At 37.8% G+C, this 27,996-nt stretch overlaps 1 protein-coding gene across 4 annotated transcripts in view; it reads right to left on the reverse strand.

Moving 5' to 3' along the window:
* Positions 1 to 3,744: 3,744 nt before the first annotated feature.
* NT5C3A (5'-nucleotidase, cytosolic IIIA) overlaps positions 3,745 to 27,996 on the reverse strand; it is a 207,009-nt gene continuing 182,757 nt past the window's right edge. For 3 of the 4 annotated variants that reach the window (XM_063452075.1, XM_063452073.1, XM_063452072.1), the window contains 8 exons: positions 15,174 to 15,272; positions 14,510 to 14,579; positions 11,866 to 11,912; positions 9,240 to 9,325; positions 6,199 to 6,288; positions 5,815 to 5,977; positions 4,758 to 4,958; positions 3,745 to 4,299 (listed from right to left, as the gene is read on the reverse strand). In XM_063452075.1, the coding sequence (XP_063308145.1) occupies positions 4,198 to 4,299; positions 4,758 to 4,958; positions 5,815 to 5,977; positions 6,199 to 6,288; positions 9,240 to 9,325; positions 11,866 to 11,912; positions 14,510 to 14,579; positions 15,174 to 15,272 (858 nt within the window). In that variant the 3' untranslated portion in view covers positions 3,745 to 4,197. Of the gene's footprint in view, positions 4,300 to 4,757; positions 4,959 to 5,814; positions 5,978 to 6,198; positions 6,289 to 9,239; positions 9,326 to 11,865; positions 11,913 to 14,509; positions 14,580 to 15,173; positions 15,273 to 20,687; positions 20,811 to 27,996 lie in introns of those variants that run through there. The other variant, XM_063452074.1, reaches the window with a different exon arrangement.

Raw genomic sequence — 27,996 nt, forward strand, 5'->3', positions numbered from 1 at the left:
TACAATGTTCCAGACGGTAATACTGAGACAAGGATGATAATCAAACCACTAGTGATTTGCATAATGTAACACTGCGCACTTTCTGTGCTAAGAATCTTTTCATTTCCGGAAGCCAAGGGCCTATCGAAAAATTATTAAAAATCCTCAAGGGCTCAAACACAAACCCACTCCAGCTATACAATTTTTAATAAACCTTCAATAAACGTGCACAAACACCTTCACTCAGATCCCCACTCCAAACAATAAACTGTGTTTCTCCCTTGTGTGGTCTCTTTAATACACTATGTAAGTAAACAGCAAATTAACTGCTGTTGGTGTGAAAATATACACCTGGTGTCATGGTGGGCAGAGGTCAGGGGCCTAACAGCTCAAAGTAAGCAAGGCCAGGGTTAAAGGAACAGTGTGGTGGAAGCAGTGCTGGTGGCACAGGTAACTGAGCGTGATGGGAGTGAAATCTAATGTTTGCAGTGATGCTGAGCCTATGAGGGTAATGGAAGGTTAAGAATATGGCTGAAGGAGTACAAATTATTGGTAAAATATTATAACTGTGAGTGCCTCAATGATTCGGCTAAATTATGCCTCGCAGTACCCTAAATTATAAATATATGTGGTTGTCAAGTAATTTGTGTCTCAGTAAAACACATAAACATTTTAAAACACACATAATAAAATACTGTATTTCTTTGAGAGGGCTCATTTTCTTTTTGAGTCATTCGCCCTCTAGGTGGGGACTGTAAGAAATTGATATGCCAAACTGCAATATTGTATATAACTTTCTGTGTATGTGACTGGTTTCACAAGTTGGGGTTTATCCTTGATAACAGTGTGATAAGGATCAAAGCTTTCAATTGCATTGTACAACATCTCCCCCCTCCCCCCCCCCCCCCGTATTCCATGCATGTTATCAGGAGATCAGAATAATTAACATCTAGGTGTAACCATGGAATTGTGTGTGTTTTCCCAAGCTGTCTAACCTACCCAGGAACCAACCCTAACTGGTGACTTCTTTCAGAACATTACAGTATAGCTGGAGGGAAGAGATCAAAGGGAAAGACTTGTGTAAAGAAGGAACTCTCTGGAGAAAGAGGGTGGGATAAACCACTTTTGGGAGGGAAAAGGAATTCTGGGACTTGTAGTTTATTACTCCAAGAATCAGTCTTTAAAAGGACAACATCCAAGGAAGGCTCTCTCTCTTTGTCTCTTTGGAGAGGACAGCACAGCAAGCAGGGCCATGGTGAACTGATAGTCTGTCCCAGATTACCCAAGATGAAGGCGCAAGGGGAAGACCTCCATTGAAATGTTTAAGTATTGCCCTTTTATTATGTATCTTTTGGTTTTGGACTGACTATGGTTATAATGTGTAATGTGTATATCCTTTTAAAATCTAACAGTATCCTTAAATTAATATTAACAATACATTTTATTATACACTTGTGTTTGTGTCTTATTTGTCACACATTCCCTAAAAGAATATCCTTGTAAGAGGGTCATAATTTCTTACACTTTGAGAAAAGCAGAACAGGCAGAAATAAGGAGAATGAGGACTGAGTGTTAGGGGTTAAGGGTGTGTAGGAGTGTTCTGATTGCAGGTAGTGTTTGCAGCTGTTATTTCTAATTAATGTTTTAATGTGATATGCGCCTGCTGGGGATGCAATCCACATACCAACAACTGTAAATGATCCGGAACCATTTTGAGCTCTGGTGAAAAATAAACCCTACTGTCTTCAATTAGTATGCTCTTCGAGAAAAATAAAAGGTGTTGTAAATTTTTTACAGATGTTGTTAAAAAGATTTTATGCTGTTTGTGTTAGCTTTACTCAACTGGTTGTTGCAATTGAATTTACACCTGCCAGTTTCACTCTGATGTAATGTATGTACATTATCTAGTACAAAGCTAAAGCAGAAGGGATTATAAAAAAATATTTGTACAAGATTATCATTTTGATAAATAAAATACTGAAACAGCTCAACTACCATTTAACATTTTTGAAAAAAATTGAGGGAAAAAAAACCCAAAACATATAATACACACACCTACTAATAAATGAATTAAGCAGGAAAGTCCTGAATTTGGTTTCCGGATACTAATCTCTTCTGTTCGGATGCCCCTCACTTGAGGCCGAATTATTGAATAAGTGTCACTTCTGTACTATTCATACAACTCTATCGTTGTAAGTGTTGTGGGTATGCTTTGGGTGATCGTTAACCAGCTTCAAAATGCTGACAGAAATGGTGTGTCCCTTTAACAATGCTTGTTTTTAGTAGCAGTGATTGATGGCAAAATGGTAACAGCAAATTAAAGATATTAAGCAGCAATTAACATTTACCCTCAAATATCCCTTTTTTCTTATATGTCAAAATGGCTGTGTGAAATTACCCTGGTGTAAATTTTTATTTATTTTTTATTTCAAAATCCACATGGACTCTATACAATAGTAATATTACATATCTGTGCACACTTGAGAAGACATTTCTTAAACTACAATATGTTGAACATGTCATGGGTGTTCTTTTCGTAGCTAAAGAGAAAGGTAGCATAAGAGATCTGTGTGACCTGGGAGTTCATGGGCTGTAAAAGGCAATATAATACACATAGTGCATTAAAAGAACTCCTGCCAGGGGAAGTGCCCCACTTTAAGCTTACACTTTCAGATAAGGTATAATATGAAAAGAAAATGAAATTAGCAAAGCTTAAATTCACTTAAAGTGACACTACAGTTACCAAAACAACTTTAGCATCATGAAGCCATTTTGGTGTATAGATCATGCCTCAGAAGTCACACTGCTCAATACTCTGCCATCATGTATAAAAAGGGGCATTAATTCTCAGGATGAAAATGTAATTGTGCCTCTTTATAAATCAATGGTAAGACCACACCTGGAACATGCTGTGCAATTATGGGCACCTGTTCTAAATAAAAATAGTATGGCACAAAATAAATTGCAGACAGCCTACCAAAGGAATGTAACATTTCAGTTATTAAGAAAGGTTAACAATAGGGATTTTGAATTCTCTTTGCCTGAAGATGGTTTTATCAGATTCTGTACAGACGTTTCAAACCGCAACTTGATGCATACATTTAATATGTGGGGTAACAACTTCATCATCCAAACAGAGATCTGACTGACATTCTGAGGTCAAAAAGGATTCCCCCCCCCCTAGTTTGTTGCAAAATTGAAAGCGCGTATAACTGGGTTTTTTGCCTTCTGTTGGATAAACAGCAATAGAAATGTGAGAAAGGTTGAACTTGATGGACGCATGTCTCATTTTGGCCTATAGATCAGTGTAAAAATAGCTGATCTGGAAAAATTCTCCAAATTAGCCATAGTAATAACTTAGCTCTGTTTTAGCTTTCAGAAAAGTCAGACTTTACTGAATAACCCTCGCATACTTCCGACTCATTAGTAGGTAAGTATTCGTGAAAAAGTGGGCTGGGCACACCTGGAGGTTTCTTTGATGGGCAGTCTTTATTTGGCGTGCAGAATAAAATATAAAGTTTCGGCTCTCCTAAGCCTTTGTTAAGTCTGACATTGGTCCACCCTGTTTGAAGCACTCTGCTGGAAGTGTTCCCAGGATAACTGTTGTGTGCAATATTATCTTAATCTTTACATCATTAGTCTGACATCTTGGGTGTCATGTTGCCTTTAGTACTATGGCTTTCCACCAATAACTAATGCTCGTTCTGTTAGTAACCCAGGCTTTTTAAGAAGTGTATTGCAGTATAGTCAAGAAAAGTAAATGCATACAGAATATGTATAGTTTTATTGCATAGCTTTTAACACATACACACTGCACTTTAAACATGCACAATATTTGGCCTTTGGAAAATACACAAACACCTAAAGTGCCAGTGAAAAGACATTATCACTTCCATCTTCATACTTTTGGAGGTAGAATGAAACTCATTCTGTTTTCAGGTTAGATGCTTTTGCATCTATCCAAACTGTAAATATAGGCAGAAGGCAATGCACAGATTTCATTAAAGTAAAACAACAAAACATACAAAAAGATGAAGTTACTTTACAAACCACAAAATACTGGAAAGTAAGGTGCTTTAAAATTTCAAAATGGCTACATTAAATATACTTAAATAAAGATATAAAACAGAATTCCCTAAACGAGTTAAAAAAAAAAAAAATATCCGTATGCAATTTTTTAGATGTCCAAATGAAGCTGGTGTTTCGGCCCAATGTATTTTACAGAATCTTCTGTATGATCGAGTTGGCCACATCTAAAGTTTCATCCTTGACCAAGACTATATCATAGGAGTCCATGTATTTTTCTAACAATTCTTCTACCTGAAGAAGAAAATAAAATCCATAATGAAATCACTTATGTTCCCAAAATAGCACTGAGAAAAAACTTTTGAAATCCATATATATTGGCATTTCATGCATACAAACAAAGTTATCTGAACTCAAATTAGCTGTTTGAATACAATCTCCGTTAAAATTGACCTGTTATTAGCGGGTCTTGCACATACAACAAGCCTGCTCGATGGTGGCAATTTAAAAAATAGGGGAGAGGAGATTTACTTATTTCATGTTTCCCCTCCCTTAGCACCACCATCTTCTTTCTTCTTCCTAGCAAGTTGGAAGCTGCAGCCCTACTTCAGCGCATGCATAACTGTATAAAATAGGAGTCTATAGAAGATCATGCTTTTGCTGCCCATGGTTTCAGAGTTCATGGTTAGAATAGAAAAATATATCATTGCCACAATATGTTTATGGTTAGAAAGATATGAGAAAAATCTTACTTTATCATTAAGGTATCCTATTTTGAGGATGTTTTCCACATTTGGAACTCCATCTGCCATAGTTAAATCCCCTAATGAATCTCCCAGCAGAATTATATTGCTGTTATCTCTCAAATGGCTGAAATACTCCGTATTCTTCAAAGCATCATCATGTTTGTTGTAGACATGTATTAATTCTCCTTTAAATCCATTTACAACACCCTGTAAAGAAAGCAATGCATGTTAATATAATGCTTTAATGTGGATGTGTAAAGTAGAAAGATACAAATTAAAAAAAAAGTACGGGGGGAAAGGGGTGCCTGGCATGCAGACAGGTAACATTTACCAGAAATTGATGGATAGATACTTTTACATATTTCTATCTATGCGAACAAAGTTTAATAGTTCCCCAGCAATGATCATTGTATTTAGTTCTTATTAAAAATAGAGCAGTTAACGGATTTAGTAGGTATACCATGTAGTAGTAGTATTCATCTCTCATGCCATTACTATTTATAGTATATTTACTGTGTGTGAGGTTTGTATCACTGATAATTGCATGAGGAGCAGTATTCTTATTATGCTTACTATGAGGTGATGGTACTACATGTTCAATCCCTTAAAGAAGGAGGCAACGGTCATGCATGTGAACCAAACAAATCTTTGAATCTGTGCTATGTGTTTGTAACCGTAATTCAGGGGTTTTGGTCTTTATTTTTTTTTTCTTAAAGGGCAGAAAGGTATACATATAAGATATGAACTAAAGCCTTAACACAATTAAAAATAGGGGAAAATAAGTATACTTTTTTGTTATACAAATAAGCTTATAGTGATTGTATGTTTTTGTTCCTGACCCTTTAGTGTTCCTTTTCTTATATTCAACAATGTATTTTTTTCTGTAATAATCAACAGATTATTCATATGAAAACTGCATATTAAAAAAATAAAAACAAGAATAAAATTTATAGCCTCTTGCCCAAAATCCCAAACTGGACCACCTCCATTTTTGTTATGCGTCTAAAGTACATTCAGAAATGTATGCTTCCTTACTTTTTAAAATTACTATAACCGAACTTACATTTTCATCAAAATCCATAAAGTTGGACACAACTTTAACGTTTGGGTGGTAGACTCCAGATTGACGTATAACTTCTTCTAATACGTCTCCAAGACCCGCTGAGAAAATGAACACCGGTATGCTGTGATCATTGAGTTTATCAAAGAATGCTTCATACCCTTCTCTGAAAAAGATAAATTAAAAACGGAGAACACATTTTGAAAGTACAACCAAAAATGTCATAATGTAATGATACAAATAATGTAATATTCCAACTTGTGGCATAAAAAAAAAAAAAAAAAGCAGCATCTGAAGATGAGAGAAAACAAAAAGAGCTAAACCACAATGGCTGATATAGTAGTATGATAGCCACATTGAACAGAAACAAACTGAATAAATGCATACTTGAGCAGGACGTCAGATTCTCTAATAATCTCTGGCAATTTGTCCTTCCGCAGACGCTGTTCGATGAGTAACGCGTGTGACTTTGTATACCTGAAACCAGAAGAAATGCATGTGGTGAAAATGCACTATATTCACATAACATACGTGGACTATCTTCTTTCTATTAGTATACTTATAAAAACAAGGCCTGTCTTGCAAGCAGCAGATTTTAGCAAATCACAAATATTCAATGCACAATGAGTACTATACTTAGCCAGAGTTCCAACTAAAACAATTTCAAAGTGAGTGGCATTGCCTATTTGACTAAAAATTAGAAAGTATGTTTTAACAAAAGTAGAGATATTGTGCATCTGTTTTAAAGTGCTTTTTTCTTTTTCTAAAGAGAGATTTAGTCAAGATATTTATATTTATTATTATAATTTTAAGAGATGTATTTTGCAAGTGGCAGTCAAAGTCCATAATACAGATTAAGGAACAGTGAACTCAAAATACAAATCTAGAGGCGGGGCCTGAACCGCATTGCGGACGGTTGTGTTGTGAGAGAGCTCCTGCTACAGCCTGCATATTAAGCACTCACGGCGCGCCAAAATGCCCTTTACTCACTCACACAGACCCGGGCATCCAGGACGAGCCACAGAGGGGGCAGCCCTGGGATACCGGTGACTCCTTGCACACTCTGAAGCCGAGGGAGGCAGACGATCTCCCGAACTGCAAGCCAAGGCTTCCTATCTGTGGACAAAGCTACCCCTTTATCCCCCCTTTTGGACCGGCAGGGGTCATCCCGGTCCCCACCAGCCTATACTCAGCAAGGCAGCAACCTGCAGTCGCACACAGCCCACTCTACCAGCACAGCAACCCTGACCAAAATGGTGAACTCGCCACGTTCCTGTAAGGTTCCCACGAAGCATGTACAGTCACACCAGGACGCCGTAGAACAGTCCCTGCAGAAATTGGATCAAATCTTCCGACGATTCTGGGACACCTTGGATGCGAGACAAGCTCCAATTCTGACCAACAAAGCGGTATGTGAGGGTGGCAGACAAAGGGAGCCCAGGGCCACTCTGGGCACAGCTAGTCTGCAAGCTCCAGTTGCACCTACGAAGCACCCACCTGGGCCAGAGGCCATCAGGGGACCAACCCCAAAGCATCTCCCACGTAAGCGGAAGACCACCCACCACCGATGGCGACTATCCACCAAGGTCATCTGCATTCCCCATAACGGGGTGGACTTGGACTCATTAAGCCCCAGAGTCCGTGACTTTGTGATGCAGGCCCCAACACTGGCCGGGGGCTGAGAGCAGGCTTTGGCTCACCGCACACAAGCCGCCATACTGAACACATGGAGTGTCCGCCAGAGGAAACCTACGCGCAGCATTGAATGAACGACTGATTCTCCTCAGTGGCATTAACGTCCTTATAGCAGGGAAAAAGGACTGTGTGAATTATGCTTTTGGGGGAGTAGGGGACCTGGTGCCATTACAGCTACTTCGTTTGCACATGTTACACAGCTCATAATATTCATGTTTATAGCCTAGCTAGCCTGTCACTCTATCCACTAGCATACTATATATATCCGAGATGTGAAACCCTAACAAGTTCTTACTTATAACATGTTGCTGCTGAGTGACTTGTCTAGATACCCTACCACCTTATTTATTATCATGCTTACATATAGCTAAGACGTGAAAGCCTGACAAGTTCTTAATTATAAAATTGTGCATGTTTTTTCATGTGTCCCACTGTTATGTATATATGTTGATTAGCTTGTGGATTGCTGTTGGGGCACCTCAAGCATGTTGTATAACATTGCACTGCAAAAATATATAAAAGAAAACAAAAAACAAATCTAAATTCTATGAGACTACTTAAAATTACCTCTCAGCAAACAAATATGGGGATTCAATATCCCATATGGTCATATTGTGTTAAGCCCACCACTAATTCACAGTACCCCAATAAAAGCTGCATATGGCCATATGGTGGAACTGAATCCCCATACTTGTTTGCTGAGATAGGCAATTTTAAGTAGCCCTATAGAATTTAGAATTACATTTTCTGAATGCGCTGTTCCTTAATTTATATAGTGTATACATTTTGGTCACTACGACAGCACCATTCCTGCAAGATGCATGGTCTAGGTGTGCCCCCAATTCCCTTTTGCATTCAAAGAAAGAGCCTCCATGTAAGAGATATACAGAACTAGTCTCAAAAAGACTAATGCAGTTGTGTTTAACCCTTGGTCAGGATACCAACTGAGCACCTATGCTATTTTCTGTGGGTACCAAATCGTTATGCTGGGCACCAAGCATCTACCCAATATAAATTGTTTACTGCAGAGACAAAACTTTTGTCAAAGCAAGCAGCTATGCTAACAGGAAGAGTCTGACGTAGGGGTTTTGTAAAATCTTAGTTCAGTTGAACATTCAAGTTACATGTACTAATTTATTTTAAGGAACTATCTAGTTTATTCACTAAACACCAAATAACAGGATTTGTCAAAAATTGGCTTTCTGCTTTAATCAAAATGTTGTCACTCTCCAAGATAACGCTCAGAAATTTTACGAGCCACTTCTCTAATGAAACCAACTATAAATATGGCATCCGTCATTTGGTATAGTGCAGGGGTAGGCAACCTTCGGCTCTACAGATGTTGTGGACTACATCTCCCTTGATGCTTTGCCAGCAATATGGCTGTAAAAGCATTATGGGAGATGTAGTCCAAAACATCTGTAGAGCCGAAGGTTGCCTACCCCTGGATAGTGGAAGTTTACTAAACTGTGGTTCTGTTTTCATATTCTAATCCCCCAGGAAATGAATAACAAGAGTTGATTAGGATTAATTTTACAATTTTTGTATTACCGGTACTTATTTTACTTGCACTATGTTTAGAAATGTGTGGCTTTAGTGAGAACAAGATAATGATTTTATTATTTATTGCTATGTAAAATGTGAAGCAATCTGGCTCTGAAATGTTTACTGAGAATATATATATATAAAATATGAGTCACCTACAGTTCCAAAGGCGCTTCTGTTAAACTTACCATTCCACCATGTATGGGTATTTTTCTTTGATTGTAAGATTTGGATCAATTTCAATAGCATAATATTTCTCTTTTAGCTGAAATAACTGAAAGACAAAAAAAAGGCACAACATGTGCCATTCATATAGATCTGTTAAAGCAATATATTTAATACAAACTTGCAGTTAATTACTTAAAAAAAAACTGACCCAGGCTAAGGCAAATTTTACACCAAAAAGAGTCAGTCAAACTGAGCACATTTTCCAAGTCAGTGCTATTTTCCAGGTCAGATGTTTTGGCTAAAGTTTGCAATTCTCAGTCTAGTGAATAGAATCTAAAGACCTTTTTTAAAGGGGAGCAAACCCAATCATGTTACAATGTTAAACATATTTGAATACTACTCACACTTTAAGTGATTATCCCTAAACAGTGACTTGGGAGGAAACATTTTTTCCTAAGTAGTTGATTTTTGTGGACTGTGAACACACAGATAAAAATGAATTTATCTGTTAAACATCTTCTTATTAAAGGGACACTATAGTCACCAGAACAACTACAGCTTATTGAATTTGTTCTGGTGAGTAGAATCATTACCTTCAGGCTTTTTGCTGTAAACACTGTCTTTTCAGAGAAAATGCAGTGTTTACATTACAGCCTAGTGATAACTTCACTGGCCACTCCTTAGATAGCTGTAAGAGATCCTTCCTGGGTCATGGCTGCCTAAAATGAATCCAAACCTTCAGTGTCTCCTCCCTCTGCATGCAGACACTGAACTTTCCTCATAGAGATTCATTGATTCAAGGATATGAGGAGATTGTGATTGGCCAGGGCTGTGTTTGAATTGTGCTGGCTCTGCCCCTGATCTGCCTCTTTGTCAGTCTCATCCAATCACATGGGGAAGCATTGTGATTGGATCAGGCTACCACTTTGATGTCAACAGGCAGTGGGCAGGTCTAAAGGAAACCGTGACAAAGCAAGCAGCTCCAGACTTGAAAACAAGTAAGATTTTACAATATTTAGGGAGGCATGAGGGGACCAGGGTGGCTACATGGTGGTTTTAACCATATGGGTTCAGGAATACAGGTTTGTGTTCCTGACCCTATAGTGATCCTTTAATATGGTCACAATCCATAAGAATCCATTATTATCCATCCACACAGCACCCCAACCCCCCCCACACACAGCATTACACACGGACACATACACTGCACCCCTCAATGCAGTATGTGTGTGTGTTCAGCAGTCTTTATGTATTCAGCAGTGTGTGTGTATTCAGCAGACTGCGTACTCAGCAGTGTGAGTGTATTTAGCGGACTGTGTACTCAGCAGTGTGCATGTATTTAGCAGACTGTGTGTATTTAACAGTCTGTCTGTGTCTCGGTGTGTGTATGTATTAAGCAGTTGGTGTGTGAATGTGTTCAGCAGTCTGTGTGTATGTATTGCATTTGTTGGAGATACTAATAAATATAAGCTTAATTTATATCATTTAAAATTTGTATAATTTAACTCTCTGTTGTGTTCTTCTTTTAAAACAAAAGTTGTTAACTGTATGAGTAGTTTTTTGTAAACGTAAACCTCAGTATTCAGGTTTAATTGCCATGTTGGCACTTTGAGGGGAAAACAAGTTGGCATGTATTGCGGTTTGGGCACTCGGGCTCAAAAAGGTTCGCCATCACTGATCTATACACTAAAACTGCTTTATTTTACTTAAGTAATTTAGGTGACTATAGTGTTCCTTTAAGTGCTTTAGGTGTGAAGAGTAAGTTTTCTTTTATTTAAAGTTTTACATAAAGTACAGATTTCAATAGAAACTGGCACTTTTATATATTAACCTGGTTATACCCACTGGATGTCCGACAACTGGTCCTGCTATTTCCTGGGTTGTCTAGTTCAGGGGAGCTAAGCTCAAGAGGCAGGCAATTGCCCTGGGCACCTGCCTTGTAAAGACTGAGCTGCATCGGAAAGTCTGATTGGACAGCCACAGAAAGACTATGCTGAAGAAAAAGGGAAGGGCTTGCAAACACTGCAGACGAATGTGTATTTTCATTGGGGGTATATCTATATTTAATAAAAATCCATTGGAGTAACCACTAAAGGAGGAATATATATATATATATATATATATATATATATATATATATATATATATATATATATATACACACACACACACACACACACACACACACATCCATACACTGTCCAATAGCCTAACAGCCAAAGCTTTGTATGGATCAGTGCAGAAAGGGCATAGAAAGAGGTAGAATAAGATTTGGTATCACAAGGAAAAACAGACTCAGCTAAACGTAAATTGTTCGTGTTACTTTACAACATAATAGGGCACAGCTCTGATTAATGTAAGCATTACTGCACTGAACATATGACTTGTCCATTAGAAGTAAGATAGCAGGTTTTTGTGGGGCAAGATAGTAGTTTACATTCCCTGGTTAAAATTTTCAGGTCACATTCTCATTTTCAATAAAACATTTACGCAGCTGTGAAGATATGCTGGAGAAGACAATGCTGTTTCCAATATTTACAGGCTCATTTGTTTGTTTTATTTGTTGTTATATATCAAATTGCATAGATATTTTTCAGTGCAGTATAATGTAAACAACTCTAGAGTACTTTCTGGTAGACAACAAACCTTTTTTCGACATTCATCGGTTACAAATTTGCAGTTGTCAATAACATCTATGGTTAAAGAGAATAAAATAATACAATTAACACAATTCTATTATATATATATATATATATATAATGTTCTTTAAAATAAGAATACACATTATTCTTGTTCTTTTCTTGTCATAGTGGGGGTAAATTGTAAAAATATCATATACAGTTATGATTTGAAAAAAAAAATGTTTGGGTTTTAAAGCGGATAGGTAGTGCCAACAGGTTCACTCAGAAGAAGTAAGGGCACTAGTCAATCTGAAAGGGGTGAACAATACTGCAATGTAGGTCTGGGCTAACAGACCTACGTTCAAAGTGGGCAATAGTATACGAATCAATATAATCGGAAGAGGAGCAAGACAAAATTAAAACCGTTCTATTACATTGTGGCAAATGGATATTATAATTGACTGCGGAATTTAAGTGCAGATCTGTGCTGTAACACTAAGTTCGAGTTTTTGGTAAACAAATTTAATTAATATTTCAGGGTAAATAAATATAAAGGAAACTATCGGCTTAATTCACTAAACTGTGTATGGCAGTAAATTAAATAGCATCTGTGACTACAGCTGAATTGAAGAGTTCTGGAGTTTAGTGAATACAGTATGTATTCCAAGTTTCAATAAGATTAGATTGTTCAACTGTGCATTGCTCTTACTTCAAAAACAGATGATCTAAAAAAACTGAGTGAAAATTAGAATCTATACAATTTGCATATCAGAATAATTCCACCGAAAAGGATAATCCTGAATTAATGCAAGCAAGATCCATTGACATGTGCAACACAGCAACCTAAGACTTTTTATTTTATTTTTTGTATTAAATCCGTTTTTATTGAGGTCAACATAGGGAACAGTTTACCCACGCTGGGGTTGTAATGCATGTTTGACAGGCGATATGAACTGCAGAAGCGGTATATCTCTGAGATCTGTGATCTCTGATGTTGTTGAAATCAGCACATTTAACGGGTTTCCCACGCAGGGGAGTGTTCAAATGTCTAGTACTTATTTTGTGGTTCAGTTACAGCTCGTTTCACGACATATTCATGGTTGATAATTAGGCTCGTTGTCAATGACGTGGGTTAGGGCATGCGTCAGTTTTTTTGTGTACTGTTGAGTGGTGTATCGTTCCGTTGTTGTGTGGTTATTATTGCAGGTGATTAGGTTTGGGTGGCGTGAGTGCTTGTCGTGTCTCAGGGTTTACTGGGTGTCGCCTGTGGATCATCCTCTGTCTATTGTTAGTGTGTGAGGCATAGGCGTGGGGTTAAGTCTATGAGTTAGGTCGGTCGATCTGTCAGGGGTTGTCCTGTGATATCTTGTGGGCTACGTTAGCAGGCATGGAGGAGTGGGTTTTGAGTGTTAGGGGTGGGTTAGTTAGAAGATGGGGGATAGAGGGGCTGTTGAGGCAGGGAGTAAAAAGTGTGAAAAAGGAGGAAAAGAAAGAGAGGGAAGAAGAGAGAGAGGAGAGAAAAAAAAAAAAAGGAGGGGGGGGGGGGGGGGAAGAGAGGGGTCCCTGCAAGCCCCCTCTAACGAAAAGTGTCCATTGTTCAGGGTGGAATATTAAATTCTTGGCCACAGTGTAGCATTCTCAGAGTCAAACTAAATTAAACGCACTTGCATGTAAACTATATGTAAACATGTTAATAAATCCGTCAGCATGCCTAGATTAGACTTAATGTAAAAATAAGTAAATAAAAAAACCTCTCCTAGTTTTCACAAGGGCGGGTGTAGGTGAAAAGTGCTTCAGAAGAATCTGAATGTGCTCCAACAGCTCATGCATCTTCAGCAGTGCAGATTTCAGAATCTGAGCATGAGAAGGAAATCCTTACAAGAGGTCTCCCAACCACCTCAGGTCTCCCAACCATCTCGGTTTTGTCTGAAAAGTCCAAATTAGTGAGTCCTGTCCAACGTTCTCAATTACTTCTCTAGTGCAAGTGCATCATTGGATGAGCTTGCGCTATGCTCAGGGCACAAGGACCCTGCATAGTGTACTGAAACACTGCTACCTGCTTTAGGTGTGCCAGCCTACTTTATTGTCAGGCAGTATGTTGAGCCTTCACACCAGGGTGACCTATCAATTCTATGAGGAGATCCACCCCCTTTTGGGAGAGCAAGTGACGCAATTGTGCCACTGGTCTGCCTCCTTTTATCTCACCTAAGTTGGGTGGCATGCAGCCATGGGTATTAGATGAGGCTTCAATACACTTTCCCAGTCCTCTTGCCAGAAGATCAGTGTTTCCTCCTGTTGCTTCAAAGGTACTACAGCTGATCTTAGCTAAAACGCTGATAACACCAGACGATCAATTCAGCCTTAATTTGGTCTCTTCACCGAGTTATAGCTTATACTCATTTAGGTACAGTAGGCAAGGGGTCGACCTCTGGATTACCCCTTTGATTAAAGCAGACCTTAGTTTAAAACAAATTAGCCAAAATATACAAGGCGGCTGAGAATGGAGAGAAACTTTGAGGTCTCACAATAGTATATATAACAGCAGGATAAATTATCAAAAACAAATGTGTTGTGGCAGACAAATGCACATACTAATATCCAAGTAACTTTAAAGTCTGAATGCACTAAATTAAACTTAACTTTCTTAAATAAGTCAATAACATACTTACTGTGACAAGTTGGGCATCTTTTTCCGTTGTGGGAAAACCTACTTAATGTCATATCAAAATCTGTTATTACCTGCAATAGGAATGTGACAAATTACAGGAATGCCAATAAAAAAAAATTGTTTTATATTTTATATATTGTTGGAGTATTACTTTTAAAGAGACACTATAGTCACCAGAACAACTACAGCTTTATGTAGTAGTTCTGGTGAGTACAATCACTGCCTTCAGGTATTCTCATGTAAACACTGCCTTTTCAGAGAAAAGCCACTGGGGAGGTGCTTCCTGGCTAAGTGCTGCACAGTAGGCAGCAGTGCCGTTCAGCGTCTCCACGCTCTGCAGGAGGACGCTGAATTTTGGTAAATACATAAATCCTGGATTGTTGGTAGGTCACGAGGACAGGTTTGGTTATCACTGATATGCCCAGTTTCCCTGTGAGACTTCAGGTTGAACATCGAAATGTTCCTCCATGACTGCAATTCTTTTCCAAGGGACAAATGAATTCTGGCAGTTAGCTTAGCTACATCCTGCCCATTCCCCTCACTTTCTTCAACCAAATACTACTTGCTACTGCAAAGCCAAATCTTAATTTGATATTTGTATAGTGATGAGAAAGAGGGGATCCTGGTCACTGGCACATCAAGGTCCCAGCTGAGGCAAAACGTACCTGGAGTTTAGAAGCGCCACCTTTTATGAGTCCACATATTATTTCTTCTACTTTTGCAGGGTCCCTTATGTGGACCGTTTTCTTCTGAAACTCAGGCATCTGGTAGAGAATAAATAAAAAGATGAATGTGCGTGAAATCAAGAACACGTATAAAGAAAAAAAATACAAGTTTCCTTTCTTTTTAAACTTTGACACTCTACTTCCCAAAAATGGATGTGTCAAAACATCATAAATACAGATGCCCTGAAAAAGAAAAAAAAAACCTGTTTCAAATAATTGAAATGAATAAACGCAATGTAAAAAATATTTGCCAGAACGTCTGGCATAAATAGTTCTGACGTATAGTAAGCATGGAGAAATATTCACAATATAAATATTAGATTACATAAATCAAGCAGTTACCATATGATGAGCCTATAAAATATGTTCAGGCCACATATCTGTTGTGTTGACAACAGACAGAATTTACATATAGCTCTTTTGTGTCCATCACCAGGTAGGATCTAATAAGAAGGATGCCCAGCTTTAACCGTTTTGCATCTCAGGGGCTTATTAGTGCAGCAGTAGCCTGTTCCATATTTTGAAAGGCTTAGCCAGATAAACCATTCAAAATCATCTATTCAGACTTATGCAAAACAAAGGACATGGATTTCAAGTTTGTCTCAGACCATTTCAAAGATAATTTGATAACAAATATGTGCTCACTCTGCCAGTCTCTTCAGCTTCGAATATGTATCACTTAATATTGTATATCTGATCAGTTGCTTAACTTATGTCTCTAAATGCACGTTTAATGCTTTTTTTTTATTCCAGAAATGAAAAAGAAAAAATACAGAAGCTTGCTTTAAAAGCGAAAAAGCTTAGTGTGAATTGTCTACAATATAACTGTTCAGAAAGACAGCCACTAGAGCTGTGTTAACCCTCCATTGAAACATTGTTGTATCTACAAAACAGCAATGTTTTACATTGAAAGGCTAAAAGGACAGGTCCACCAGTCAGACCACTTCATTGAAATGGAGTGGTCTGGGTGCCTATAATGGTCATTTAAGATAAATTATATGGCTGGCCACAAAAGAAAGACAGGAAATAGAAACCAGAACATGGAAATAATTTTGCATTCTATTCTCTCCCTTCCCCTTCTAAAAAGGATGTGTCCTCAAATGACATTTTCTACACTAAAGTGCTGAGAAAGCTTTGGATGCATGAAGAAAAAAAAAAAAATACAACAAAAAACAAGCTTGAAGGAGCAAAACTTGTTTTCCTACCACTATAGGGTTATTAGGTCCCCCCTCCTGTTAAAACCCCTTCAGCCACTTACCTTAATCCAGCGACGACCTCTCCTCCCCCTGAAGATACACGAGCACAACATGCGTACAAAGGATGAAAAACTATACACATTTATTTTATAAAATATATGGGGAAGCATGAAAAGGTTTACTTCAATGGGACCAATCTACAATTTTACAAGGTAAATCCACATACCCTGTCTGCAAATCCTTGAATATCACCTTCTATATTTTAAGAGATTGCTACTGTAAAGCACACCAGCGACACAATGCTTTCACAGCTAATATAATCTGATCTCGAAAATATAACCAAAAATCTGATATACATACAGTATGGAACATTGTTTAACTATGTCTTTAAATACACAGAGGGTTATTTAGTATTGAATGAATTTTAGTAATTATGATTTTTTATTTTTTATAAACGCGTACACTATGTATAAAATGCATTTTACATTTATCATTTGTCTATGCTGTAATATATTAGTACATCAAGATTATGAATTGGAAAAAGGTAAGGTGTCCTAACATTTGGTGGGTGGGTGGGTGGGTGTGTGCGTGTTTATACAATAATTATAATCGAGTAATAAAGGAAATGTTTGCTGGCTTACAACTCAACACAGAATTCCTGAATAATAATGGATTTCATATAAGAGAAGTCTTTGGTGACACATACAAGAAAAGGAATTCATGCTTCAACCACTGCTATATGTATTTTAAAAATGTAAATAATGTCTGTAAATTATGTTTCTCTAAACTAATATGTCTTGTGAAAAAAATCTGATCTCTATCTATATAAATAATACTTAATATGTTCCAGCTCTGGGTGCAGTATAAGAAGCCTGACAGCCCAGGAAACAAAGTCCGAGACGGACACTCCCAGTTGTGAAAATTGCAGGCAAAAGCTATATACTATAGCCTCCAGTAAGATTGACAATCTGTGGTGTTCCAAAGCACTGAACTTGACTAGCTGGTTCTCTTCAATCAGCAAGTTAAAATTTCTCACTACACAGAAAAACATTTTAAAAAATATTCAAAATAGACAGTATGGCTGAAGCATACAGGTGTACCCAAAACATATTACAATGCTCTCTTGAAAAGCACACTTTAATAAAATGAGACACGTAAGACTTCCTCATCACCTTAAAAACACAAGGGCAAAAGAAATAAAGTTTTAATAGTAGCACGTTTTTTCATTGTTTTAGGTTAGGGCCTACTCTTTATTAACACCTGAAGGACAGAGTCAAATGGCCAAGCTCTGACAAAACAAAACCTAGAATCTGCGCTGTGTGTTTGTTTAACTATAAGGAAGCAGTTTTTAGATCATGGCTCTGATGTTTTACTGCTGAAGTCACTGCCATTTAGGAGTTAAGTCACTTTTGTTTCTGTTTTTGCAGCGCTAGCCACACTTCCCCTGGTGATTTAATTTTCAATCAGATGTAACGGACTTTAAAAGGTTTTATCTCCTGCTCCATAAATTGAACTTTAATCATATACAGGAGGCTCCCTCAAGGTCTAGCAAGCTATTAACAGAGCAGGGGATATGAAATTCAAAATTAAACAGAATTTGCAATAGAGTAAGTGTAAATATTAGACGAGTCTTCACATGAAGATTTTTAGGAAGTCTGTGTAAGTCACATGCAGGGAGGTGTGCCTAGGTCTGCATAAACAAAGTGATTTAACTTCTAAATGGCTTAGAACTGAGCAGTAAAACTGCAGGAGCATGGTCTATACACCAAAACTGCTTCATTAAGCCAAAGTGTTTTTGGTGACAGTAGTATCCCTTTAAATATGAATAAAATCTTAAAAATCGGGGGGGGGGGGAGAGGGAAGAACTCGGGGGAAATAACATACAGTGCAACAAAAGATCTCAAAAATATATTAACTTATCAGTCCTGATTCCTAAATGGTCTCTGGTAGTTAATGCTAACCCTATGGAAGTCAACTATCCCTGCACCAAAATGTTAGTATGTGTCATTTTGCCACAACGTTGTTAAAGCCTATGTTTTGCAGGACATAATGTAGTTAAGTAGTTAAAATAAAAAAAATAAAAAAAATTAATTTAACCCCTTAAGGACCAAACTTCTGGAATAAAAGGGAATCATGACATGTATATAATTTTTTTTTTATCAATGGGGAGCTAGTGATTGGCTTACAGCGTCAGCTGACCACTCTAGCCATTCAGCAGCGGCCCCATGCTTCCTATAACTGAGAATTCCACCTGGGGGAACTGGAGGCAACCTTTGGGGTTAAACCGTTTGAGAACAGTTTATCCCCTTAAAAGGATCCTAAAGTGACAGGAAAACAAAGTGGTTTTCCAAGTACTATAGGGTTAATAGATATCCCCCTCCTCCCGCGGTGCTGATAGGGTTAAAACCCCACTCAGCCACTTACCTGATTCCAGCGCTGAGGTCCCTTAGCGCTGGGACAGGCTCCGCCCAAGCTCCTCCTCCACCGCAGAGACTTATTGCGCATGCGCGACAATAGCAGTGTGAGCACGCATTAGACCTGCCCATAGGAAAGCATTATTCAAAATTTGACGCTGGAGGTCCGTGAGGCAAAAAGTTTCGGGAAGCCATTAACATTTAAGTTTAACATTGTAGCACTAAGTGCAAAAGGGCCACAGCACCCAGACTACTTCAATTAGCTGAAGTGGTCTGGGTGCCTACAGTTTCCCTTTAAGGTAAGAGTGCACAATTTCAATGTAATACCTGCACACAAGTTAAATAAATTGTATGTATAAAACACTTTGCGCCATCAGCAAGTAGGCTGCCAGTGTAAATAATAAAAGAAAGAAATAAACCGCATCAAGTCCTTGACACACCTAGCATATACTTTGTAATCTCTCTATAGTGAATGCTACGCAGCAGTACATAACCTTGGATTAAATTACAACCTCATGATGAGGCCAAAAATAAAGCTCAAAGAAAATTACAACCTTTGCCACCTGTGTGCTATGCCTACATTGTCATATTACCAAGTAACTCCAAACAAAGTGCTCAGCTCAGTAAGATTGTATGGATGCAAAGTATACTTCTCAATTATTTACAATACGGTACAGCTCCAACAGCAGAATCACACAAATAGGTAGGTCAATACAAAACAATTCCACCATCTACCACAAGCTGGAAACTACCCAAAAATATTCTGAATTTCAGAATCTTTAGTAATAGTATGAGGCATTTACAAACACGCTAAAAGTAGGCCAATGCTAAACAACCTGGAATAGAATAGAAAAGTTAGTATCACAGGAGCCTAGAGAAAGAAATGTTATCACTTTTCCAGATATCATTATTGTGATAAAATGTAGACTTTCACATCCAATCTAATCCATGAATTAAGGACTTTGGAATCTGTAGATGTTTCTATATCTTGCCTTTTTCCTTTCTTTAGACTGTATGTCTATACAGGTAGCATATAATATCAGTTTACAAGGCTATGTGAAAACAAAGAACACAACTTGTGCAAAAATACTCGCTCTGTTACCTTTTCAACTTGGATGTGAATTTGGTTTCCCTGTTTGAGCTTTTATGCTTATCTTTATTACACTCTTGCAAAGATAACATGATCTTTTAGAGTACTTTCACTTTCCATATCTAAGTAAGTCTAAGTAGCAAGAAGCTCATTAAAAAGGCCAAGAAAGACATCACAGCTTAATATCTTGACTAGGGTTATGTAACAACTAAGCCAAATGACCCTTGAAGGCAAGTCTTAGTAAGACACATGGCAGATTTTTCTTTTTTATGATTGTTGAAGAAAAGCTAAATGTAGATATGCGAACACAAAACGCACTGTCCCTTTTAACAAACAAAACAATTCTATTTTCAGATCTTAGAGCTGTCCAACTGCTGCCATATTATTCAATTTCCATGCATTTCTCAAACATAAACCTCCAGAAAATGAACTAATGTTACTTTAAAACACCAGTTTATAACTGAAAACATATGCACTTAAAAAAAAGTTAGAAGAAATTGCCAGTAAATATGAAATAATTTTCAACAAAGTGAATGCATAGACATAATGAGAAAAACACATGCTAACCTGGCAGGATTTGAACATTTGTCTGTATATGTTTGTGTGTACGGTATAATAAATACAATATCGTTTATATTACGATTTTGGAAAACACTAATTTAAACAGTCCACAGGTAAACATGTTTCTATGCCTTGACAGGTACTGCAGGCACTTATGTAAGAAGTAGCCTGCTTGTTTACATTAGAGTCTTACCACAGGGTTCACTGAAGCAGCTGATCACAGAAAAGAAAATTGTTCTCGTCAGCTCAGGGCTTATATAGCTCAAGGTGCAGATAAGGGCGTTGCCATAAATAGACCGGCTAATCCCTCAGAGCAGAAGCCTGATGTTCTCTGACGCAGAGTAACATTGCTGGGCCCAGTGCCACGACTTGAATACTCACATGCGTCCACTTGGCACAGCTTTAGCAAAAACATTTGGCACTGACAGAAAGAGGCATAAAGAATGCTTTCTTTTCCTGGTCAAGGAAAGGAAAACTGTTACCACTTAATTACAGATATAACTTCAGCTATACTGCCCTGTAATATTTACTGTAGTCTGCACACAACGACCGTAGCCTGAGAACTGAATTACAAACATAGCCGGCTAAATATACCCCATGTTCTCCTACACCCTTTCACTGACAGAGCTTGTAAACAGACTTTGTTAGATCAACAAGATAATATCCATAGTAAAAAAAGTCAGTGTTATTCTCTAAAGTGTGAACAGTCAGGAATTCAATGTGAGTTTCAAATTTTACACAAACAAAATTTCCAAACTGAAAACAAGACCAAGAACTTTTAAATCAACTTTAGGAATCAGAAACCAAATAGAAAAATTAAGGCTAAAATAGCTGAATCTGAAAAATGTTCCAACTCCGCTATAGTCACAGCTTGGCTACTCCTACTTAAAACCACAGCTCCCATAGTGTTGAGACTAGGCGTCTAGGATAATCATCTCATATTTACCATTTAGCTAATTTTTTAACCCCTTAAGATCAGAGGCAATTGTAAAAGTTCTGAAGCAAAACAAAACGTAGAATTTAAAGGAACACTATAGTCACCTAAATTACTTTAGCTAAATAAAGCAGTTTTAGTGTATAGATCATTCCCCTGCAATTTCACTGCTCAATTCACTGTCATTTAGGAGTTAAATCACTTTGTTTCTGTTTATGCAGCCCTAGCCACACCTCCCCTGGCTATGATTGACAGAAAAAAACTGGTTTCACTTTCAAACAGATGTCATTTACCTTAAATAATTGTATCTCAATCTCTAAATTGAACTTTAATCACATACAGGAGGCTCTTGCAGGGTCTAGCAAGCTATTAACATAGCAGGGGATAAGAAAATCTTAATTAAACAGAACTTGCAATAAAGGAAGCATAAATAGGGCTCTCTTTACAGGAAGTGTTTATGGAAGGCTGTGCAAGTCACATGCAGGGAGGTGTGACTAGGGTTCATAAACAAAGGGATTTAACTCCTAAATGGCAGAGGATTGAGCAGTGAGGCTGCAGGGGCATGTTCTATACACCAAAACTGCTAAAGTTGTTCAGGTGACTATAGTGTCCCTTTAAGCTACAAGTCTGTTCAAACATAATTTACCTATTTTATAGTAAGTGCACCCACGCCTATTATAGATCTTTATGTTTAGGAGAAACAGAGCTTTCATTTAATTCCACACAAAATATGTATATATTTGGGACCGTTTAATATAAATAAAATAAAAAAAAAAATAAGTGAGAGAAATGATGATATTTTGTTATTTTCCAAGTTCGGTATGGCATTTAAACTATGAATCTCATAATACAATGTTAGCTTTTACTGCAATAAAATACACATATTTGTGTTCAGTGATGTAACACAAGTACAGCAGAATCCCCATGTACAGGCTTTATAGGGCTTTGGAAAGTTACAGGGTAAAAAAAATCTAAATAAAGAGCTTGTCAATTTCAGTTTTCACACATAAGAATTTGCCAAATTGGTTTGCTGGACCTATTTTGCCTTTGAGACCACATAGCAGCCCAGGAATAAATTACCCCCATCATGGCATACCATTTGCAAAAGTAGACAACCCTGGGTAATCAAAATGGGGTATATGTCTAGGCTTTTTTTTCACAAATAAACTTCCCTTTCAATTACTATATCATCGTCATTATACATTTTTTTTTTTTTTTTTTAAACACTCATATTTGTAATTTGGACTTGCAGGAAGGACTTGATCGTTAGGGTGTTCTATGCAACCATAACAATGTTAAAACTGTACTGTCGTGAAAGAGTTAATGTTCCCAGCAGGTAAGGTTACCATACAGTACTGTATTAAACCACTCACAATATGATAAAAGACATTCAGATACAAAAAATGTTTTCATTTGTCTAGTAGACAGACATGTACCTGTATGTTTATTTAACTTTTAGGTGCAATTTACTTTCTGTATACTCAAGGAAGGTGCCCTGAAACTCTCCCATGTTGCTCTGTTTATTTTTAGGTGTTTGCCTTTCTGTCATTGTTTTGGATGGGGATGTGGCTTAAATCTGCTTTTCATCGATGTGTTTATGATTTGCAGGAATTGCAAATCTCTCTCTCTCACTCTGGCTTTTTAAATGTATTTGTATAACGTAACAAAAACATGTGCGTGGTATATTCTTATAGCCCTAAAGAAAATAATACCATTTAAGGTACTAGGTTTTAGAAAAGTGAGAAAATACAAGCAATATCGTCCAGCATCTCTTAAGTAAGAAATGCAATGTGCAGTTGCATGTTTGTTTATTAAAAACACGCCACATGAACAGCACAATACATTTGAATACACCGGATCTGCAGTGACAGAAATTACAGCATCTCAATATTTTGCCATCCCAGTTTATATAAATTTCAGGAGAAAACGGCTTCCAAGGGGAGATAAATTGGAGACTAGGTGATGATTTGCAGACAATATTACGCCTGGTTTCCATCTAACATGAAATAAATAAAATCAGGATGATTTATTTATGCTTCACCAAGTGTATTCTTTTACAGAAGGTGCCTGGAGTGCCTTTAAGATTATGGTAAAAAATAATGCTATATACCAGGGGTGGGCAATTTGCGGCCCTCCAGATGTTTTGGACTACATCTCCCATAATGCTAGCAAAGAATCAAGGGAGATGTAGTCCAAAACATCTGGAGGGCCACAGATTGCCCACCCCTGCTATATACCTATCTTTAGTACACAAAGTCAGTGGTACACCACGACAGATACAAACACACTGAACATGAGAATACATTTTGGTAAATGTCAAGGTCCCATAAGCAGTACACTCATAGCTTGCTGAATCCTTTTCAGATTATCACCCATGCTCTTCTGAACTGAGCCATCCTATATTTAGGAACACTATTTGAGATAATTTTAGTTAAGGAATTTAGTAAACAAATATAATGACTATACCAGACTATTTTATAATTTAAACTAAGTAGAAATGGATACATATTTAGCCAACTTTCTGTGTGACACATACCAAATATATGAAATAAATAAAATTATTCCATATTTCTTAAAGGAACACTCCAAGCACCCTAAACACTACAGAGGTTATGGTGCCTGGGAGACTTTGGCTGCCTCCCAGGGTAAGTAGTATTTGGGGCCAAAACAAAACATTGTCTGGAAATCTACTCTTAAACATGAGTCTACATAAGACACAAGGTCACCCATTTAGACTGGAAGAAGGGAGATTTAGCTTAATGCGAAGGAAAGTGTTCTTTACAGTAAGAACAATAAAGTTGTGGAATTCTCTGCCTTAAGAGGTGGTTTTATCAGAGTCTGTCCAAATCTTTAAACCTACCTGGAATCCAAAGGGACTGCCGCTGGAAAGTTCTGCACTGAGCTAAGACAAGCAGTACAGCAAGGTGCTCACTGGCTTAGAGTGCTAAGGGCTCCAGAGGAGGTGGCAACAACTGCCTGCCTGACCCCCAAACAGTTTCTTTATGTACCTTGGTAAGGTGCCAGGGGACTCTTGGTAGCATAACCACCATAACATCAAGTTACAGTACATATAAACTATTTTATCACCAATATTCAGGATTTTAAGGAAAACATCCAAACCTTTAAAGCAGCCCTGTCACCATATTACCTTATTTCAATCTGTTCTTGTCAAGTTATAAGTATTAATTCACTCATCACAATAAATATGGAAGATCCTCCATAGACCTCATTGCTGAAACAGATGAAACAGGCTTCCTCTGACCTGGGAGGTGGGCGAAACGCATCACGCATTCGTCACTAGAGGGGCGGACCCGGAAGCTGATCACATGATCGGGACAGACGGAACCAGGAAGTGCTCTTGTTTCTTTGCCAGTGTATATGCTTTTATGTGGGTAGCATTGCAAGCAAAACCCACCACTTCCCAAGTAAGGATTGTAACCTTTTGTTACACAATAAAAATATTTTATATCTGGAGGTCCTGCCTCTTTCTATCCTCGCTCCTGCACAGCTATATCAAGCTTTCCGTGGATACATTGATTGGAGTCATCTTTAGCGTGGGAATATTCCCTCTCCAGGGGAAATTATGCAAATCTACAGAAACTGCCAAAGCTACCTTGATAGAAAGTTATAGATAGAAAATTCCTCATTTTTATTGTTCTTACTGCAGAGAACAATTATTCTGCTGTATGTAGTTTTCTGTACTATACTACAAAGAAAACATTTGCCTTGCATAATACACATAAACAGAAATTTGCAGGTGAACAAGTTCATCTTAAAGCAAATCCAGGACTAGGTTTTAACAAATTCCTTGTTTTGGCAACAGTAAACAAAAGGCTCACTTGATCTATAAACGACACAGAAAACAACGCACCTGGCCATCTAGAGAGGAAGAACAATTGTTCTAGATAAAATGATAACACATCACAGATGGTGTTATTTATTGGGTAATTCACTAAACTCCCAAAGGCCTCGTACCTAATTGGGCAAAACCATCAGGCTGCATGTGGACTGCAAATCCAGACATTGTTCAAGCAACTAAATGTTTGGATTTTGTAACACAGGCCCAGAATGAGATTGAATTTGGGTCGGATTGCTGAAAGCTGAACCGAATGCTGTAAATCAGGGCCCGGAGGCTTCAAATCCGGGCTTGGATTTAAAACAAATCAGAACTATTTGTCTGCTGGCAGCGCTAGAAGCCAACTTCAAACAGTTTACAAAAATACAAATAACCACACTTCAGTGATGTGAGAATTAATTATGTGGTGACTGGCCATCCACATTAAAAAATATATATTACTGTGCAGTAGGCAGGGATGTGCTATAAATATAAATAAAAAAACAACACGCGCTCCATGCAGAGTGTGGAGACGCTGAACTAGGAGACGTTTGAGTGACTGCCACTAGGGATGTAACAAAGCAGTAACGTAAACACTGCCTTTTCTCTGAAATAGCAGTATTTACATTGAAAGCCTGCAGAAACATACTATAGACACCAGAACCACTACATTAAGCTGAAGTAAAGGAGGAGACCATATTTAAAAGAAAAACAACAACAACAACAAGAGAACAGTCTTAAATTAGAGGGGCAAAGGTTTAAAAATAATATCAGGAAGTATTACTTTACTGAGAGGGTAGTGGATGCATGGAATAGCCTTCCAGCTGAAGTGGTAGAGGTTAACACAGTAAAGGAGTTTAAGCATGCGTGGGATAAGCATAAGGCTATCCTAGCTATAAGATAAGGCCAGGGACTAATTATTATATTATAAGTATTTAGAAAATTGGGCAGACTAGATGGGCCGAATGTCTTATCTGCCGTCACATTCTATGTTTCTATGTTTAAGTGGTTCTGGTGATTATTGTGTCCCTTTAAGTTCAAAAAGGTAGCATCAGTAATATTTTAATGTACATATAAAAACACAACTACAATCACCCCTGGGGAAAAAAAACAAGGTATTTCAAAAGTCAAAGAAATTCCTAATCACCATGTCACTTTATCTCCATATGTTGTCAGTTACTGGAACCAAAAACATTTAACCGAAGGAAAGAAGGAAGAGATCTTTCAATTGTCTCAAATAGCAACAAATTATGTGATTCACACATATTAATATAAATGACAAGTCAATGGTAATTAGAACCAAAGCAGTTTAGGAGGAAGAACATGAACTGAAGACCTGTTAATTACATTTGTACGTTCTTAATAAAGAAGTGGATCACATGTAGTGACTGGTGGCAGGTGCAAGACTGTCCATTCCTTATCAGTGTCAAGTGACAAATATGACTGAGGAAGATGACAGCAGACATAGTTTGAAGGATGTAAACACTGTAACATTTCTGTTAGCCTAAAGGCTAAATACAATAAATATTTATAATGGAGTGGTCGTGTACATCTATTTACTGTAGATATTACAGTTCGCTTTAATACAGGTTTATGACAGATACATTATTTGTAATTTTTAAAGGGAAACTATAGTCACCAGAACAACTACAGCTTATTGTATTTGTTCTATTGAGTATAATCATTCCCTTCAGGCTTTTTCCAGTAAACATTGACTTTTCAGAGAAAATACAGTGTTTACATTACAGCCCAAGGACACCAACTAGCCACTCCCCCATGGCTACTAGAGGAGCTTCCTGGGGCAGTGCTGCACAGTGTGCAGCGATGTCATTCAGTGTCTCCACTCTGCAAACACTAAACTTTACTTATGGAGGTGCACTAATTCAATGCCCCTGACCTGCCTCCTTGACAGTCTTAGCCAATCCAGTGCAGAGAGAATAACTTCTGATGTCAGCTAAGCAGGCAGATAAGCATACATTGGGTTTAGAATGGTAAAGTAAAAGTACTCATTCTGAGCCATATTTGTATATTGGTGCAATAGATATATGCCATAAAAAAGTAGCAAGAAAGAAAGAAAGAAAGGAAAAAAAAAAAAAAAAGGATCTCAGGAAGATATTACATTTCTATGACCATAGCTCTTAATTGTTGTTGTGTTTATATTGCTGATGGCTGATGAATGCATAATTTCTGAGCCTTAAAAACAAAACAAACAAAAAAAGACAACATAAAAGGGCCTGACTAGCTCAGCAAGCTCAAACAGCATTTAAAGCATGGGTGTCCAAACTTTTGGCTTCCCTGGGGCGCATTGAGCGCAGAAGAATTGCCTTGGGCCACACAGAAAATCTATAACATAAGTAATTTATAGAATTAAACATCAAAAGCCCTTTTCTTAAAGGACCCCTATAGTGCCAGGAAAACAAACTTGTTTTCCTGGCACTATAGTATTAATAGGTCCCCCCCCCCCCCCCCCCCCCACTCTCATGGCCTCCCTCCCGCCGGGCTGAAGGGAGAGGAAGGGGTTAAATCACTTACCTTTCTCCAGCGCCGGGCTCCCTCGATGCTGGGGACTCTCCTCCTCCTTCGGTCGTCATCGGCTTAATGCGCATTCTCAATGCTTTCCTATGGACGTTGGCGTTTTCTCACTGTGAAAATCACAGTGAGAAGCGCCTCTAGCGTCTGTCAATGAGACAGCCACTAGAGGCTGGATTAACCCATATGTAAATATAGCAGTTT

The sequence above is a fragment of the Pelobates fuscus genome, chromosome 4, assembly GCF_036172605.1.
Source record: "Pelobates fuscus isolate aPelFus1 chromosome 4, aPelFus1.pri, whole genome shotgun sequence".
NCBI lineage: Eukaryota > Metazoa > Chordata > Amphibia > Anura > Pelobatidae > Pelobates > Pelobates fuscus.